Source organism: Leucopleurus acutus, assembly GCF_964270905.1.
Source record: "Leucopleurus acutus genome assembly, chromosome: 1".
Lineage (NCBI taxonomy): Eukaryota > Metazoa > Chordata > Mammalia > Artiodactyla > Delphinidae > Leucopleurus > Leucopleurus acutus.
Window position 1 is genome coordinate 178,553,113 of NC_139142.1, and position 16,081 is coordinate 178,569,193.

Genomic DNA, 16,081 nt, shown 5'->3' on the forward strand with positions numbered 1-16,081 from the left:
TGACTCTTCTTTTAAAGCCCCATTGACATCTAATATTAGATTTTTAAAACTATAACATACAGCCTGCCGTCCTTTATCACTCCATCCTGATGGTGACAACGTTCTCTTTTCGCTTGCGGGGCTTCTATAGTGGACTCAAACATTTTCATTTTCTTTTCAATGAGATCATAAGATAATTGTTATTTCAATGTACCAGTTTTCTAAAAGAAAAATTTCATACTAATTTGTATGAATAAAGTTCATAGTGAAGAGAAGAAATCTGGCTGTTTAGGTTTACTTCCTTCATCTTCCTCTCTCTCCCATCTGGTCTTTGGGTTGTACCTCTTTCGCCTGAATCCCTTCCCAAACGTTTTTATTCGCTGTGTAGTCCTCAAGTTCAGCTTAATCCACTGATTGTAATTTCAAATGATGTTCTTTTAAAAATATATATTTATTTGGTTGCACCAGGTCTTAGGTGTGTCAGGAGGGCTCCTTAGTTGCAGCTCCAGGGCTCCTTTAGTTGTGGCTCACCAGCTTCTTAGTTGCAGCACGTGGTCTCCTTAGTTGAAGCATGCAAACTCTTAGTTGCGGCATACACGTGGGATCTAGTTCCCTGACCAGGGATCGAACCCAGGCCCCCTGCATTGGGAGCGTGGAGTCTTATCCACTGCGCCACCAGGGAAGTCCCTCAAATGATGTTCTGAATCTATTGATCTTTCCTCGGCCATCTTTTTTCAGTCTTCCCTGTTTTCTGTGTTGTTTTCAGATTTGGGATTTTTGTCAGCAAATTGTTCTACATCTTCTAAGTCTTAAAATACTCCCCTCCATTTAGGGCAGTGGCTTTCAACTTTGAGTGTCTGTGGCACTCTCTGAAATCAAACATTTGCGCCCTCCCACTCAAGGGGATTTAAAACATTGAGACAATGGCGACCGTGTCAGCAAGTTATAAAGAGCCACTGCCACAGCATAAGGGTATCCATGCTAATGAGTAACTCACTTGGTCATCCTTCAGGGCTGGCTGCTATGTGGGTGGGATAGTTTATTGCGTATAAAAGTACCTAAGTTTATGGTGTATATAATAATTCAGAGTTCTTACAGCCTTCAGTAAGTCTTCAGCAGTCTTCTTTGTGGTGGTTTGACTTCACCTTAGATTCATAGCAGGTAGTACCCCTCCCAGCTCGACACCCCTTCTGCCAAACGTTGTCATTGCTGGTATATTCACTTGAGCAACAGTGAATTTTGCACACTGATCAGGAAATGTGCTGTGCACACAGTTGAGGACCTCTGTTTTACAAGGCAAAGCATGCTGGGCCAGATCCTGAGTGAATGAGTAGTGACTTCTTGTAGCATCCGTAGATTTTCCTCCAAAGCCCATCTCTGCTGTTAAACCTGAGGGCAAAGGTCTGAAGTCACTGTCATCCCTCCTTTTCTTCCTGATTCTCTACTGGAACCAGTCATCAGTGAGTAAGACATACTCAACCCAGGGTCCTCACTGTTGGAGGAAGAAGTTACAACTATGGAAATGGGGATGGGACGACTGGAATGCACCCTGCGGTGCTGGGATAGAATTGGGGTTGGAGGTGTCAGAGTGTAATCATAGTGTGTGTGTACACGTCTGTGTATACGTGATTCTGTGTGTACACGTGAGTGTGTGCGCACACGCTACCTGTGTCCTCTGACAGTGCCTGGAAGCAATGACATATAAGCAGAAAACACATTTAGTACCAAGATCTTGTCTCCACTAAAAGGAACCTCAGCTTCTTGGAGAAAAGGCTGACCCGGGGCCGGGAGAGGGAAAGCACAAGGTGAGCATGGAATATCTGGTACCAGAAAGTAGGGAAGGGCTTAGAGAATGATGGCAACATGTCAAAAGGATTTAGTGGCCAGGTTGAACTGGCTATTGCTGGGCAATCTGGGACAATCTGAGTGTCAAAACATATAATAACAGATTAAGGAATAAAATAAAACAAAACTCAAGTCTATGCTAATATAAATAAATAAAGGACTAATAACTAAATAGGGGAGAAGAGAAAGCCTTCAGTATAATGCTAACTAATAAATATAGACAGGATGATGGAATAAGAAAAAGGGACAATGGATGCAAAAATGAGGGACATAGTATTTACATAGTGTGGCAGATTTGCCCTGCGTCAGTTTAGCTGAGCTGGACACACACGCCCTAAATTCCCCTCCCTGCACGGTGTCCAGTTAGCCTGTGACACAACAAAGATTTTATGTTCAATCTGGAAGGAGGGAAGGAGGGAAGGAGCATCCATGTTCCTTTGCACTTGGGAGACAGGGGCCGCTGCCGCTCACACACTGTCGCTTATCTGCAGGCTCCCTTGGGTGGCCAAACAGCTCCTCCAGCCCCGTGACTCTTTGCTGCAGCTTCTTCCACCTTTGGGCCTTAGGTGTGTATCTTCTGCCATGATGAGGAGTGCCAGCTTCTGCTGGACACGCTCCTCGTGGAAGCTGGAGTCTCGGAGGGAAGACGAAAGGCCAACATGGGATCCAGCTTGGCCTCACGGCTCCCAGGTGGCTCTTGCTTCCCCCACTTTATGACCATCTTCCCACTCAGACCGTGGCCTGGAGGCTCCGGCTCCAGACACAGAAGGAACAGCTCACCTAGATGGTAACCGGCTCCCACAGCTGCACAAGGTGGTTCTGCTCTTCTTAGATTCTTAGGACCACAATCCTGACTGGTACATAGAGTCCTAAAGAATCTTCCCACAATTAGTTACTAGTTACAATGGGGAAAATGGTAACTATATTGGAGAAAGCTGACAAACACCACCTGAACCAAGTGATCAGAAGTAACATCACCAACACTTGGACAAATAGCTGTCATATCCCTCCTGATCCGATTCATTGACAAGGACACAAGCATCACATCTGTGGTCTCTCTCCCCCAAATCCATAACTGGAATCTAACCACGAGGAAACACCAGATGAACCTAAACTGAGGGACATTCTGAAAAGTAGTTGGCCTGTATTCACGATCAAGAAAGATCAAGAGGGACTTCCCTGGTGGCATGGTGGTTAAGAATCCTCCTGCCAATGCAGGGGACATGGGTTTGAGCCCTGGTACGGGAAGATCCCACATGCCGCGAAGCAGCTAAGCTCGAGTGCCACAACTACTGAGGCCCTCGTGCCTAGAGCCTGTGCTCTGCAACAAGAGAAGCCACTGCAATGAGAAGCCTGTGCACCGCAATAAAGAGTAGCCCCCGCTCGCGGGAACTAGAGAAAGCCTGCACGCAGCAACAAAGACCCAACGCAGCCAAAAAAGAAAAAAAAAAGAAAGGCAAAGGGAATGTTCCAGACTGAAATAGGCTAAAGAAATGTGACAACTAAATGTGATACATGGTCCTGGATTAGATCCAGAATTAGGAAGAAAACAGCTAAAAAGGACATTAATGGGACAATTGACAAAATTTGAATATTGACTAAGTATTAGATAATAATATTATGTCAAGATTAAATTTCCTAATTTTGATAGTTGTACTATGATTATGTGAGAGTGCTGTTTTTTAGGAAGGTATGTAAGAGAATGTGTTCTTAGGAAACATACTGAAATATATAAGCATAAAGAAGCATAGTGTCGCCAACTTAGTTTTAAATGCTTCAGAAGAACGTGCACGTGTATAATAAATGTAGATTTATTTAGAGAGATGGGGGAAGCAAATGGGGAAAAATGTAAACAGCTGGCGAATCTGGGTAAAGGATATTCCGAAGGTTTTTGTACTATCTTTTCAACTTCATGTTAAGTTTGAGGTTGTATTGGAATAAATAAGTTAAAAAATAAGTATCCAAAGAAAAACCACCTGATGAGTGGCACTTGGGCCCTTTCTGTGAGATTTCCTGTTGAAGGAAACTCTATGAGCCCTTGACAACTCAGACCAAGATTACCTTTTGGTCAGGAAAATTTTAATTATTTCCCTAATTGTGGTTTTCATGGTGCCGACCTCCCCTCTTTTCTTGTCCTCTCTCCACACCTTTTATTTTATTTATTTATTTAATTAATTTTTTTGCGGTAGCGGGCCTCTCACTGTTGTGGCCTCTCCCGTTGCAGAGCACAGGCTCTGGATGCACAGGCTCAGCAGCCATGGCTCACGGGCCCAGCCGCTCCGCGGCATGTGGGATCTTCCCGGACCGGGGCACGAACCTGTGTCCCCTGCATCGGCAGGCGGACTCTCAACAACTGCGCCACCAGGGAAGCCCTTGGTTTCATTTTTGAAAGATACTTTTCCTGATTATTAGAATTCTGGCTTGACAGTTTTGTTTTGTTTTGGCATTGTAAAGATGTCACTCCATTTTCTTATGGCTTGCATAGTTTCTGATGAGGTCTACTGTAATTCTTATCTTTGTTCCTTGTGTATAATGTATCTTTATTCTTTTTATCATCTCTTTACTTTTCAGCAGTTTGAATATGATGTGTCTAGCATGAGGTTTTTGGTTTTTTTTTTCCGCGGGGGGCCATTATCCTTCTTGGTGTTCTCTGAGTTTCCTGGATATGTGACTGAATATCTTTTATAAATTTGTGGAAATTCTCAACTATTATCTCTTCAAATATTTCTTCTGCTCCATTCTCTTCTGTTTCTGGAATTCTGATTACACATATATTAGACTACTTTCTATTGTACCACAGCTCTTGGATACTCTTCTATGGGTTTTTTTTTTCTTTCATTTTTTCTCTTTATGTTTCTGTTAGAGTAATTTGTACTGACCTATCTGCAAGTTTACTGATTCTTTTCTTGGCTGTGTGAAGTGTTCTGATAAGCCTGTCAAAGGCTTGCTTCGTTTTGTTTTTTAAAAATTTTCTAACATTTCCATTTGATACTTTCTTACGATTTCCATCTCTCGGCTGAAATTCCCCATTTACTCGTGAATCCTGTCCATCTTTTTCACTTGAGCCTTTAACATATTAATGATAGTTACTTTAACTTCCAGTCTTATAGTTCCAGTTTCTGGGTCAACTCTGAGTCTTGTTTACTGCTCTGTCTCTTCATAGTGGGACTGTGCTATTGTTGCTTTTTGGTATGTCTCATAATTTTTGATTGAACACTGAACTATGTGTGTAGAACTGAGATAAATAGTATTTATGCCTGAAAATGTGAACACTTCTGCTAAACTGATGATGTGGGGAGGATTGAGTCAATCTAGTCAGCTGTTGAATTGGATTTGGATTTTGTTGTTGCTATGGTTACCTTCAGAACACCATTGGCTTCAAATTCCTCTAGTCTTATCTTTTTTTTTTTTTTTTCAGTACACAGGCCTTTCACCGCTGTGGCCTCTCCCGCTGCGGAGCACAGGCTCCGGACGCGCAGGCCCAGCGGCCATGGCCCACGGGCCCAGCTGCTCCACGGCATGTGGGATCCTCCCGGACTGGGGTGGGGGGGGGAATCCTCCCGGACCGGGGCATGAACCCGCGTCCCCTGCATCGGCAGGCGGACTCTCAACCACTGCGCCACGAGGGAAGCCCCTCCTCTAGTCTTATCTTGTGCTTAGGGTGGGGGCTAGAGTGGCAGAAGATTCTTCTCAGTGCTCCCGCTCCACCCTCATCTTTTGTCCTTTTCCATTTATCTAAACCACAGGGGTTGTCGCTCCACACTCTTGCCCACCCCACCTTGAGCAGTTGACTGCTGTGTTTTTTACTTGGTGCTTGCTTGCCTGGATGTGGTGGCATCAGGGGAAGTTCTCTGTGGTCTTAATCCAGCCTCACTCTTAGGCTGGCCCTGTGTGCTTGGCTCTCAGGGTTGGAGTTTTCAGTTATATTGCTTTTTCCTTTCATGGCAGCCAACCTCTCCCTTGTATCTTTGACAGGTTTTGTGCATTAAAAAACTTCCTTCCTCTCATCCAGCAGCCACAGCAGTGGACCTCCAGTGGTATTTAGTGTAGGATCTTGACACAGGACCAAGTGTATGTGGGGTTATTTATGGACTTGATATTCTGTTCCATTGATATATTTGTCTATTTGTTAATCTTGATACCAATACCATGCTGTCTTGATTACTATAGCTTTATAATAAGTCTTAAAGTCAGGTAGTGTAAATCCTCTAACTTTGTTAATTATTTTCAAAGGTGAGTTTGGTTCTTCACTGGGTTATAGAGTTAGTATATCAATTTCTCAGTATATCAGTTTCTAACTAGAAAAAAAAAGCCTGCTGAAAGTTTGATTGGAATTGCATTAAATTTATAGATCAAGCTGGTGAAGAACTGACATCTTAATAATATTGAGTCTTCTCAGTATCCATAAACACAATATCTTTCTTGATTTATTTATATCTTCAGTAGTTTATCAGAAATGTTTTATAGTTTTCAGAGTACTAATCTTGTACATATTTTGTCAGATGTATTCCTATGTATTTCATATTTTTATTTCAACACAAATGGTATTATTCTTATTTTAATTTCTAATTGTTTGTTGCTAGCATTTTGTGTACTGATATTTGTAAATTAATTGTGTACTCTGCAACTTTGCTAAACACATTCTAGTAGCATTTTTGTAGATTCCATAGGATTTTCTATGGAGATGGTCCCATAGAAATTTCATGATTCTTGGTTATATTATTTTAGTGGTTGCTTTCGGGTTTATAGTATGTGTCTTTACCTTATCACAGCTTACTCTCAGGTGAAATTATGCTACTTCACATATATAGTATAAGAGCCTTAAACAATATACTTTCATTTCTCTCTGCCCAGCCTTTGTGCTATTTTGTAATACATTTTGCTTCTACATATTTTATAAGCACCACAACACATTATTATTATTTTTGCTTTAAACAGTTGTTTACCTATTTTATTGGCTATGGATTTTAATAGATGTTTGCTCTGTATTATTTATCATTTCTGGGTATTTTTTTCAGCAGGAGAGTTTTTCAGAATACCTACTCTATCATTTTGCTAAAAAAGGGAGTCTACTTTCTGTTGTGAACAGTCCTCAAAGATAGATAAATCCATGAATAATTGATACATGAATACACAGGGTATTAGTATACTGCAGCCAACCCAATCAGCCACATACTGGCCAGTAACTAACTTTACAAAGCTAGACTCTCTCACAAGTGCATTGGAGATAATACATTTGATTGCATCAATAACCTTTCATTTCAGAGGCCTTAATCACATCTTTTGATACTTCAATTATAATTTCTCTATATATTGTTTCATAACATTGTTCCTTAGATAATCAGTGTAAGCAAGTCTCACCTTGTTTACAATATTGTAAGCTCCTGAAGGGGGGGAATATATTTCTCTGGTACTCTTACAGCTCTAACTAAGCCCAGTATGTGATGGGTGTTTTCTCAAGTTAGTTACTAGCTTATGAATCTATAGAGTGGAATGGATGAAGTAATGGAAGTGGGAGAAAATGTAAGATTCTGGCATTTTCAAAGCTCTTAAGTAGCAAAAAATATACATAACAAGTCCTATTGATCATTTAAATGAAGTCACCAAAACAGTTGTGTAGGGCCACACCTCTTTCACTTCTCAGAACCTGTGAATCAGACTTTTTTATCAAGTCAGTTTACACAGTCTAATATGAGTAAGTAGCCCTGGCCTAGTCCTGCATCCAGAGTTCAAGGGTAGCAGGCGCCTCCCAGTCTTCAAGGAAAGTCAGAATCCATTCGAGTATTTTCTTTCTCTTATTCTATTATTTAAATGCCTACAGAATGCTGACTGCGGTAGGATACAAAGACGTATAGGATATGCTTTCTGCCCTCAAGCTCTTTGTGACTCTAATGTCTCAAAAGCAGAAAAGCCTCTCTGTGTTCACAGTAATCCATTTTTCCTCATTATTTTTCTGGCTGAAACGCCAGCCAAGCCAACACATTTTTTTCCTATTGGCACTCAGTGTAAGTACCAACCACAGCCAGGTCATGCCCTTAACTCATCAACTCTCTTCTCTCTCAGGCTCATTCACTGAGCTTCTTAATCTACCTTTTGTGTAGTAGGTGGATTCATCACAGTTCAAGTCCTTAAATTATGACTTTTGAAGGCTTGGAAGACTTGAGTGGCTATAGGCTGAAGGGCAAACAAAAAAGGGAAAGAGTGAAATACATTCTATACTTGCAGAACTCAAAAGGAAATCTGCCCCCTCCCCTCTCCATTACTGACGCTGCCTTGCTTCAGGGTTTCATCACCACTTACTGGAACCAGCAAAAGCCTCCAACTTAGCTTCCTGCCTCCAGACCCTCTTGACTACAGTTTGTTATTCACACTCTTGATAAGAGTAACCCCTTCCACCATGCAGCTCCAATAATATCCCCCCACCAGAGCCCTTAATTAGGTCCCTTCCGCACAGAAGAAAAGTAAGTCTTTCCAAGTGGAAACATTCAGGCAACATCAATCATGTGTAACAGTAACATGGATATGACTCCAAGAGTATATACTAGGGGATTTTATACATGAATTTACTTAGTTACGTACTATTTGGTAAAATCAATTTGGCAGAAGTGATTTAGCTGAATACAAGTTAGTTGAAGTGATGATTTGATTGAAAAAGAATATCCTCAAACATTTCTGCCATTTAAAAAAGACTTTGAGGGCTTTCCCCTTGCCTTTTTTGTTCTTTATAGCTAATTTTCATCCAGTTATTCCTACTCTGTGCTTTTTAGAATATCAGACATTTTGAAACAACCTAAATATCCAACCATTGGAAGGTAACAGAAGCCTACAAATAGCTCTAACAATAAGGAATTGTTTAAACAAGTTGTAAAGGATTATAAATGTATGTATATAATGCACAAATTTTATATGCAGTGACTTTATAGAACCTGATTTTGAGCAATTTGCAACATTTATAAAGCCACAAAAACATTGGCAAACAAGATCGGCTATAATTAATTAAAGATGAATTAGAAAAAAATTCCAAAATTCTAGATCTTTTTTGCATTATTTCTTTTGTAGTTTTATTTATTTCCTTTCATTACAAAAGCAATTCAAATTACGACAGAAAAATAAGAAAAGGCAGACAACTACACACACACAGACACATACACACAGACATAACCTATAATTTTTCTACTCAATGACAACTACTAGATCTTCTAGTAAAAACGGAATCATATGATGCATATATTTGAAAGCAACCCTATTTTATTTATGCAATCCTCCACTGTTGGACATTTAGGTTGATTTCAACAAATCCCATATTTTGTACGTTTAAGTTTTTATCACTTTTTTTGCTATCAGTAGCAGCACAAAGCAATAATGAGATAAAAATGACTTGGAAAAAAAAAGGTTTTAGCAAAACTTCCCAGATTCTGAAAAATGGTTTAAAAAATGTTTAAAGACGTAAGTTTTACAACCACCCCCAAGCACTACACTAGCACCCTGCACAACAAAACCCAAACTGATGAGCAGGGATATTCATCTTCAAACAAATCATTGCCCTTTCCAGCTGCTTTGGGCAAATCATCTGCAGCCTTTCAGGTTACGAGGATCTTTAAGAAGCAAATGACCTCCTAGCCGAGATGATGGGTTTCAACTTGCTGTGTCTGTTAGCGCTGAAAACTAACAGGAACAGATCTGAGACTATTATTTACCCAGCTAGTTGTAAGGAATGAGCTGCCCTGTATAATTCCTGACCAGGATCATACTGCCAAGTAGCAAATCTAATCATCTGTATCCACTTCTAAGCTCACTTAAAAACATCAGGCACCCTCTGTTCTGTTAGCTTTTTGTCCATCTTTACACCAATACCACACTGTCCTGATTACTGTAACCTTCTAACTCTCAATATCAGAAGTGTTGATCCTCCAACTCAGTTGTGTTTCAAAGTTGTTTTGGCTATACTAGGTCTTTTGCATCTCCGTGTGGATTTTGGAACCAGTTTGTCAATTTCTATAAGAAAGCCTGCTGGAATTTTGATTTGGGGAGGATTGACAGCTTAACAATATTGATCTGTCCAATGCATGAACATGATATACCTCCGTTTATTTAGATCTCCTTTAATTTCTCTCAGCAGCGGTTTGTGGTTTTCAGTGTACAGGTCTTCCTCATTTTTGTCAGATTTATCCCTACATATTTCATACTTTTTGATGCTATTGCCAGTGATATTGCTTTTTAAAAAAATTTCAGTTTCCAATTGGTCAGTGCTAATGTCTAGCAATATAATTGATTTTCACGTACGGATGTTTTGTCTACAGCAGCCAGCACATGTATAAACAGCTGATGCTCAAAATAGGTGTGTAAGAGCAATTCAGCAGAGATATCTTTCCAACAAATGGTGCCAGAATGACTGGATATCCACATGCAATAAAACCCAAAACCAAACCAATACAAAACCTTCAAGCCATACTTCACATTATATGAAAACTTAATTCAAAATGAATCACAGACATCAATGTAAAACCTAAGCTATAAAACTTCTAGAAGTAAACACAGAAGAAAACCTTTGTAACCTTAACTTAAGCAAAGGTTTCTTAGATATGACACTGAAAGCACAGTATATAAAAGAAAAAATTAATAAGCTGAACTTCATCCAAATTAAAAATTTCTGGGTTTCCCTGGTGGTGCAGTGGTTAAGAATCCACCTGCCAATGCAGGGGACATGGGACATTCAATCCCTGGTCTGGGAAGATCCCACGTGCCACGAAGCAACGAAGCCTGTGCACCACAACTACTGAGCCTGTGCTCTAGAGCCCACGAGCCACAGCTACTGAGCCCACGTGCCACAACTACTGAAGCCCACGTGCCTAGAGCCTGTGCTCTGCAATGAGAAGCCACAGCAGTGAGAAGCCCGAGCACTGCAAGGAAGGGTAGAGCTCGTGAGCCACAGCTAGAGAAAACCCATGCACAGCAATGAAGACCCAACGCAGCCAAAATTAAATAAATAAATTTATATAAAAAAAATTTCTGCTCTTCGTTAGACGCTTATGAGAATGAAAAGACAAGCCACAGTCTCTGAAAAAATATTTGCAAATCATATATCTGATAAAGGACTTGTATCCAGAATATAGAAAGAACTCTCAAAACTCAATTCAATAACTCATTTTTTTTAAAAGGGCAGAATATTTAACTAGACACTTTACCAAAAGAAGATATATTGATGGAAAATAAGCACAAGAAGAGACGCTTGACATCATTCATTATTTGGAAAATGCAAATTAAAACTATGAGAGACCACTACACATCTATTAGAATGGAACGATTAAAAAGACAGACTGGCCACACACACACACACACACACACACACACACACACACACACACACACACAGGTTTTTTTTGGTAACTGTGAGATGATGATGAATGTGTTAACTAATCTTATTGTAGTAATCATTTCACAATATGCACATATATCAAATCATCATGTCGTACACCTTAAACTTACACAATATTATATACCAATTACATATATCTCAATAAAGCTGTAAAAAAATTAAAAATTTTAAAAGTTAAACAACAAAAAAAGACTGGCCATACCAAGTGCTGACAAGGATGTGGAGGAAGTGGAACTCTCACCCACCGCTGGTGGGAGTGTAAATGAGTACAATTACTTTGGAAAATAATTTGGCTGTTTCTTTAAAAATTAAACATACACATGTCACGTGATCCAGCCATTCCATTCCTAGCCATTTTCTCTGCCCAAGAGAAACAAAAACCTCTGTCCACATAAAAACCTATATGTGAATGTTCATAACAGCTTGATATGTGATAGTCAAAAACCGGAGACAACCCCCAAAATGTCCACTATCAAGTGAATGGATTAAAAAACCCTGCAATATCCATGCAGTAGAACAGTGCTAGTAATAAAGAAGAATGGGCTGTTGATACAAGTTACAAGGCTGGAGAATTCTCTGAATAATTACTATGAGTGAAAGGAGCCAAACAAGAAAGAGTACAAACTGCATGATTCCGTTTATATAAAATTCTAGAAAATGCAACAAATCAATAGTGACAGAAAGCAGATCTTTGTTGCCTGGGGGACAGGGCTGGGACGTCAGGATAAACACAAGATGTAAGGAAGCTTTTGATAGTGATGGTCATGTTTACTCTCTTGACCGTGGTGATGGTTTCGTGACTATACATTTACCTCTGAACTTGTCAAATTGTGCCTTTAAATGTATACTGTTTATTATCTGTCAGTTGTACCCCCGAGAGAACTGTTTAAGAAAAACTAAGAAACACCGGGAGCCAAAAGATGGCAGCAATGCCTTTGTGGGGTCAGAGAGCTATGCTGGTTGATGAGCTTTAGAGAGCTTGCCTGCAGTGTCATCTGCATTTGTAAGCAGACGGCTCATCTTTGCCGGGTTCTGACTAAAGCTGAATTTCACTTTCACATTGTCCAGTCGAGTTGCCCCAGTGCTCTGGCTGTGCCCCACATCTCCCCAGGGGTCGTGTGGGACACTGGCTAGCCAACTGACTCCATCACCAACATAACTCAGATTCTCAGAAGTTGGGGGAAATGCAAACATAGTGTCAGGAAAATTAAACTTTAGGAAAGCCTTCAGAGCTATGGGTTCACAGCAGGCCAGCCAGCCACAACTATGGATGGACGCCTCTGATGGAGTAATGGGTAGACTGGCCCGAATGGAGGTAAGTTATTAGGAGTGTTGCCTTAAACATACATACATACACACACACACAGATCATGGGATTACTATCTCCTGGAGAGTCCATGGTTGGTCTTTGGGGTCCCAAACCCCAAAATTATATGCAAGTTTTGGAAGTATGTGCATTCATGTATTTTTCAGAGGAGAGAGTTCGTAGCTTTCATCAGACCCTCGAAGAGCTCCGTGACTGTAACAAGATTAAGGCGCGCCAACGTGGATAAAGCCAGACCTATCTCTCCTTTCTCCTCCCTCTTGTCTAGCTCTCGGGACGAAAATCTACAACCTATAGGACACTCGTTCGAGTCTAACCGGGAAATGACATCTGTGCGACCTAAAGTTCTTCCCGAACACACCCAGCCATCCTCAACTTCGTTCTTCCCCGTTTGCCTGGGACCGCGTACTCCGGGGCGCGCCCCCCACCCCGCGCACTCTCTCGGTTTCCTAGTGCTGAAGAATTTGGAGCTGTTGCCAGGTCCCCCAGGTGTGCAACCTGCCCGACACGTTTTCACTCCTCCGGGACGCACGCAGTCCGTACCCCGTCCTACCACCCCCCCCCCCATATAACCTGCTTTGATCGGAGGGTAGAGACCAGTCGTTTTCCCCGGACCGCCCCATCCCCCGGGGGGACTGCCGGCGGATGAACGCGCGCACAGCTTTCCTCGCGGGGCTGATGCGTTTCTCGAAATCGCTGTAAAACTCTCAACTCCGAGCCCGCATTGCAAACCCCGGCTTCTTCCCTTTGCCTCGAAAATTGGGGAAAACGTAGAATGAAAAGCCCGACCACTCGCTCCCTGCCTTGAGAGGCCAGGCGAGCCGGGGCGCGGGGCCCTGAGCCGACGGTCCCCGCGTCCCTCCACGTGTCCCCGGCGCGCGGGCGCACACCCTTGTGCTGGGGGCCGACCCCAGCCCGGCTTCCCGCTCCCCGCGCGCTCCCTACCCGGCGTCGCCGGCGGTCCGAGCAGCAGCAGCAGCAGCAGCGCGGGGAGGGCGCCGACTCCGCAGCCCCGGAGCCGCCTCGACATGGCCCGACCTCGGCCGCGCCCCCGCCGGCCTCCTCCCGGGCTCGCCGCGGACGCGACGCCCCGCCGCTCGCGCGCTCAGATGTCCACTGCCCGGGAGCAGGCGGCGGGCGCAGCTCCGAGACCGGCCGCCCCGCGAGCCGCATTCACTTTCGCTTTTGCTTTAGCCCCCGAGGGCTGGAGAGGTGAGAAGCGGTGACAGACCCGTGACTCAGCATCCCCACCCCCTCCCCTGGAAAAAGACCCTATGACCTCCGCGCCGCCGCCCGGTCCCCGCAACGCCACCGGCAGCGCGGGACGGGGACCCGGACTGTGCCCTGAGGAGGCCCGGGGTCCTCCCCGGCTTTGCCCTTATCGCCCCTGGTGACCCCAGCAGTCCATTCCGTCGTGTGTCCCCGCGACGAGTGGGAGAAGCTTTCGGGAAGCAGACTAGTTCCCGTAAACACGGCCGGTGGGCGTCACACCTGGCTTCGGCTCCACTCGGTCACCTCGCCTCGCTTGTCTCTGCCTGTTGCTCCGACTTCGAAGGTCCTGGACCAGGAGCTGGCGAACGAGTTGCCGCGCGTCCCGCTGGTCCGGGCCGGTGACGCTGTGACAGCGGGGATATCGCCGCGGCGCGGCTGGCCCGGTCACCTGATCGGTGCGCCCAGGCCCAGACAGGGAACGAAGCCCAGGCCGCCTGTCCCGAACCTTGCCTGGCTCCCGGCACCTCCACTTTTCTTACTCCTGCTGCATCTTTCTTCCCCAAGAACGTTTAAACTATTTGAAGCGGGCGTGGGAGGGAGGACCGACAGTTATTCACCTCTGTGCCTTAGACGATTCGGCTAGCTGCTGCTTTGCAGGTGGCTTTTTTTCTTTCTTGGGATCTCCAGTTAAGCCTGACATTATTGAGAAGCGAGTGTGCAGTGAGAAAGCTCGGGACGCACAATCAGAAATCCCCAGTTCTGGGAGTGAAATTAGGCAGGATGGGTCGTCTCTGGGCTCGGGTCTCCATCTGTTCTCCAGTGGTAACATCCTGAATAACTCCAGTACAACAGCACAGGCAGGGAATGTCATTGATGCAACCCCCAGACCTTACTCAGATTTAGTCCGTTTTCCGTGCACTCAATGGAGCGTGTGTATTCAGTTCTGGGCACCACACATCACATATGTAGGTGTCTGTGACCACCACTGTCAAGACGGGGAACAGTTATCAAAAGCATCCCTCCCACTACTACTCTTTTAGTCACAGCCACCTTCCGCTCTCACCTTCTCCCTAAGCCTTAGCAACCACTGATCTTTTCTCCATCTCTATAATCTTGTCATTTGAATAATGTTATGTAAATGGAATCATACAGTTTGTCACCTGTAGAGGTCAGCTTTGTTCACTCATTATAATTCCCTCGAGATCCATTCAAGTTGCTGTGTGTCAGTAGTTTGTTCCTTTTTATGAGCAGTACTGATGGTTTCTTCTTTTAGAAACATGTGAATCTCTGCCATCCACACCCAAACAGCCCTGTGCTTTTGTATGTGTATTATTTTGCTAGTGCTGCCTTAACAAAGTACCAAGAACTAGGTGGCTTAATGACAGCAGGAATTGGTCCTCTGATCTTCTGGAGGCCAGGAGTCCGAGATCCAGGTGTCTGCAGGGCCATGCTCTCTTGGACGGCACCAGGGGAAGATCCTTCCTTGCTTCTTCTAGCGTCTGGTGTTTGCCGGCAATTCTTGGTGCTCCTGCGTGTGTAGGTGCGTCACTGCAGTTACGTGGCTGGCTTCTCCCTGTGTCTTCACCTCGTCTTCCCTCTGTGTCCAAATTTCTCCTTTTTATATGGACACCAGTCGTATTGGATTAGGACCCACCCTAATCCTAATGACCTCATTTTCACGTGGTGACCTCTTAGAGACCCTATTTCCAATAAGGTGACATTCTGAGTTAGTGGGGGTTAGGACTTCAACATATCTTTTTGGGGTGACACACTTCCACCTATAACAATATGGTATATTTATTTCTGAGAACAAAGTCCAAGACCTGTTTTCTCAGGCCAAAGGAACTGACCTGGATGCAGAACAGTTGGATCCCTGCGGTACAGTGTCCACACCTCAAGGGTGACTCAGATGGGAGCTTGTTTGGGACCTTCAAATAAGAGCCCTTACAGGGCTGGGGAGCTTGGTCAGCAGCCACCACTCAGGGCAGAGCTGGAGTTGAGGACAGGGCTGTGGGGTCAGGAGAGATGATACCTGGGAGCTGGGTCTTCAGCCATCGGCTGTCCTCTGGAGGGGAGCAGACAGTGAACCCTCAGGATGGGAGGGTAACATGTCACACTGGGCCACCAAGAAGGGGAGGCTATGGATCAAGGCTAATGGATTATTCCCCAACCCATTCTCCTCTTCCTCCTTCTTTAGAATCTTAACTTTTTAAAGTAAGATATAATTCCTATAACAGTAAATTCACCACTTTATAGAGTATAATTCAGTGGTTTTTATTCATGACATTGTATAACTATCACCACTATCGAATTCCAGAATAATTCCATCACCCCAAAAAGAAACC

General features: G+C 43.7%; 1 protein-coding gene across 1 annotated transcript in view; it reads right to left on the bottom strand.

Moving 5' to 3' along the window:
• The window catches only part of IL15RA (interleukin 15 receptor subunit alpha), a gene marked incomplete at its 5' end in the record, with an annotated part of 28,825 nt that extends 15,271 nt beyond the window's left edge, over positions 1–13,554 (bottom strand). Inside the window, one exon of the mRNA XM_082854279.1 lies at positions 13,470–13,554. Coding sequence (XP_082710405.1) covers positions 13,470–13,554 — 85 coding nt within the window. The remainder of the gene's footprint in view (positions 1–13,469) is intronic.
• Positions 13,555–16,081: the final 2,527 nt, after the last annotated feature.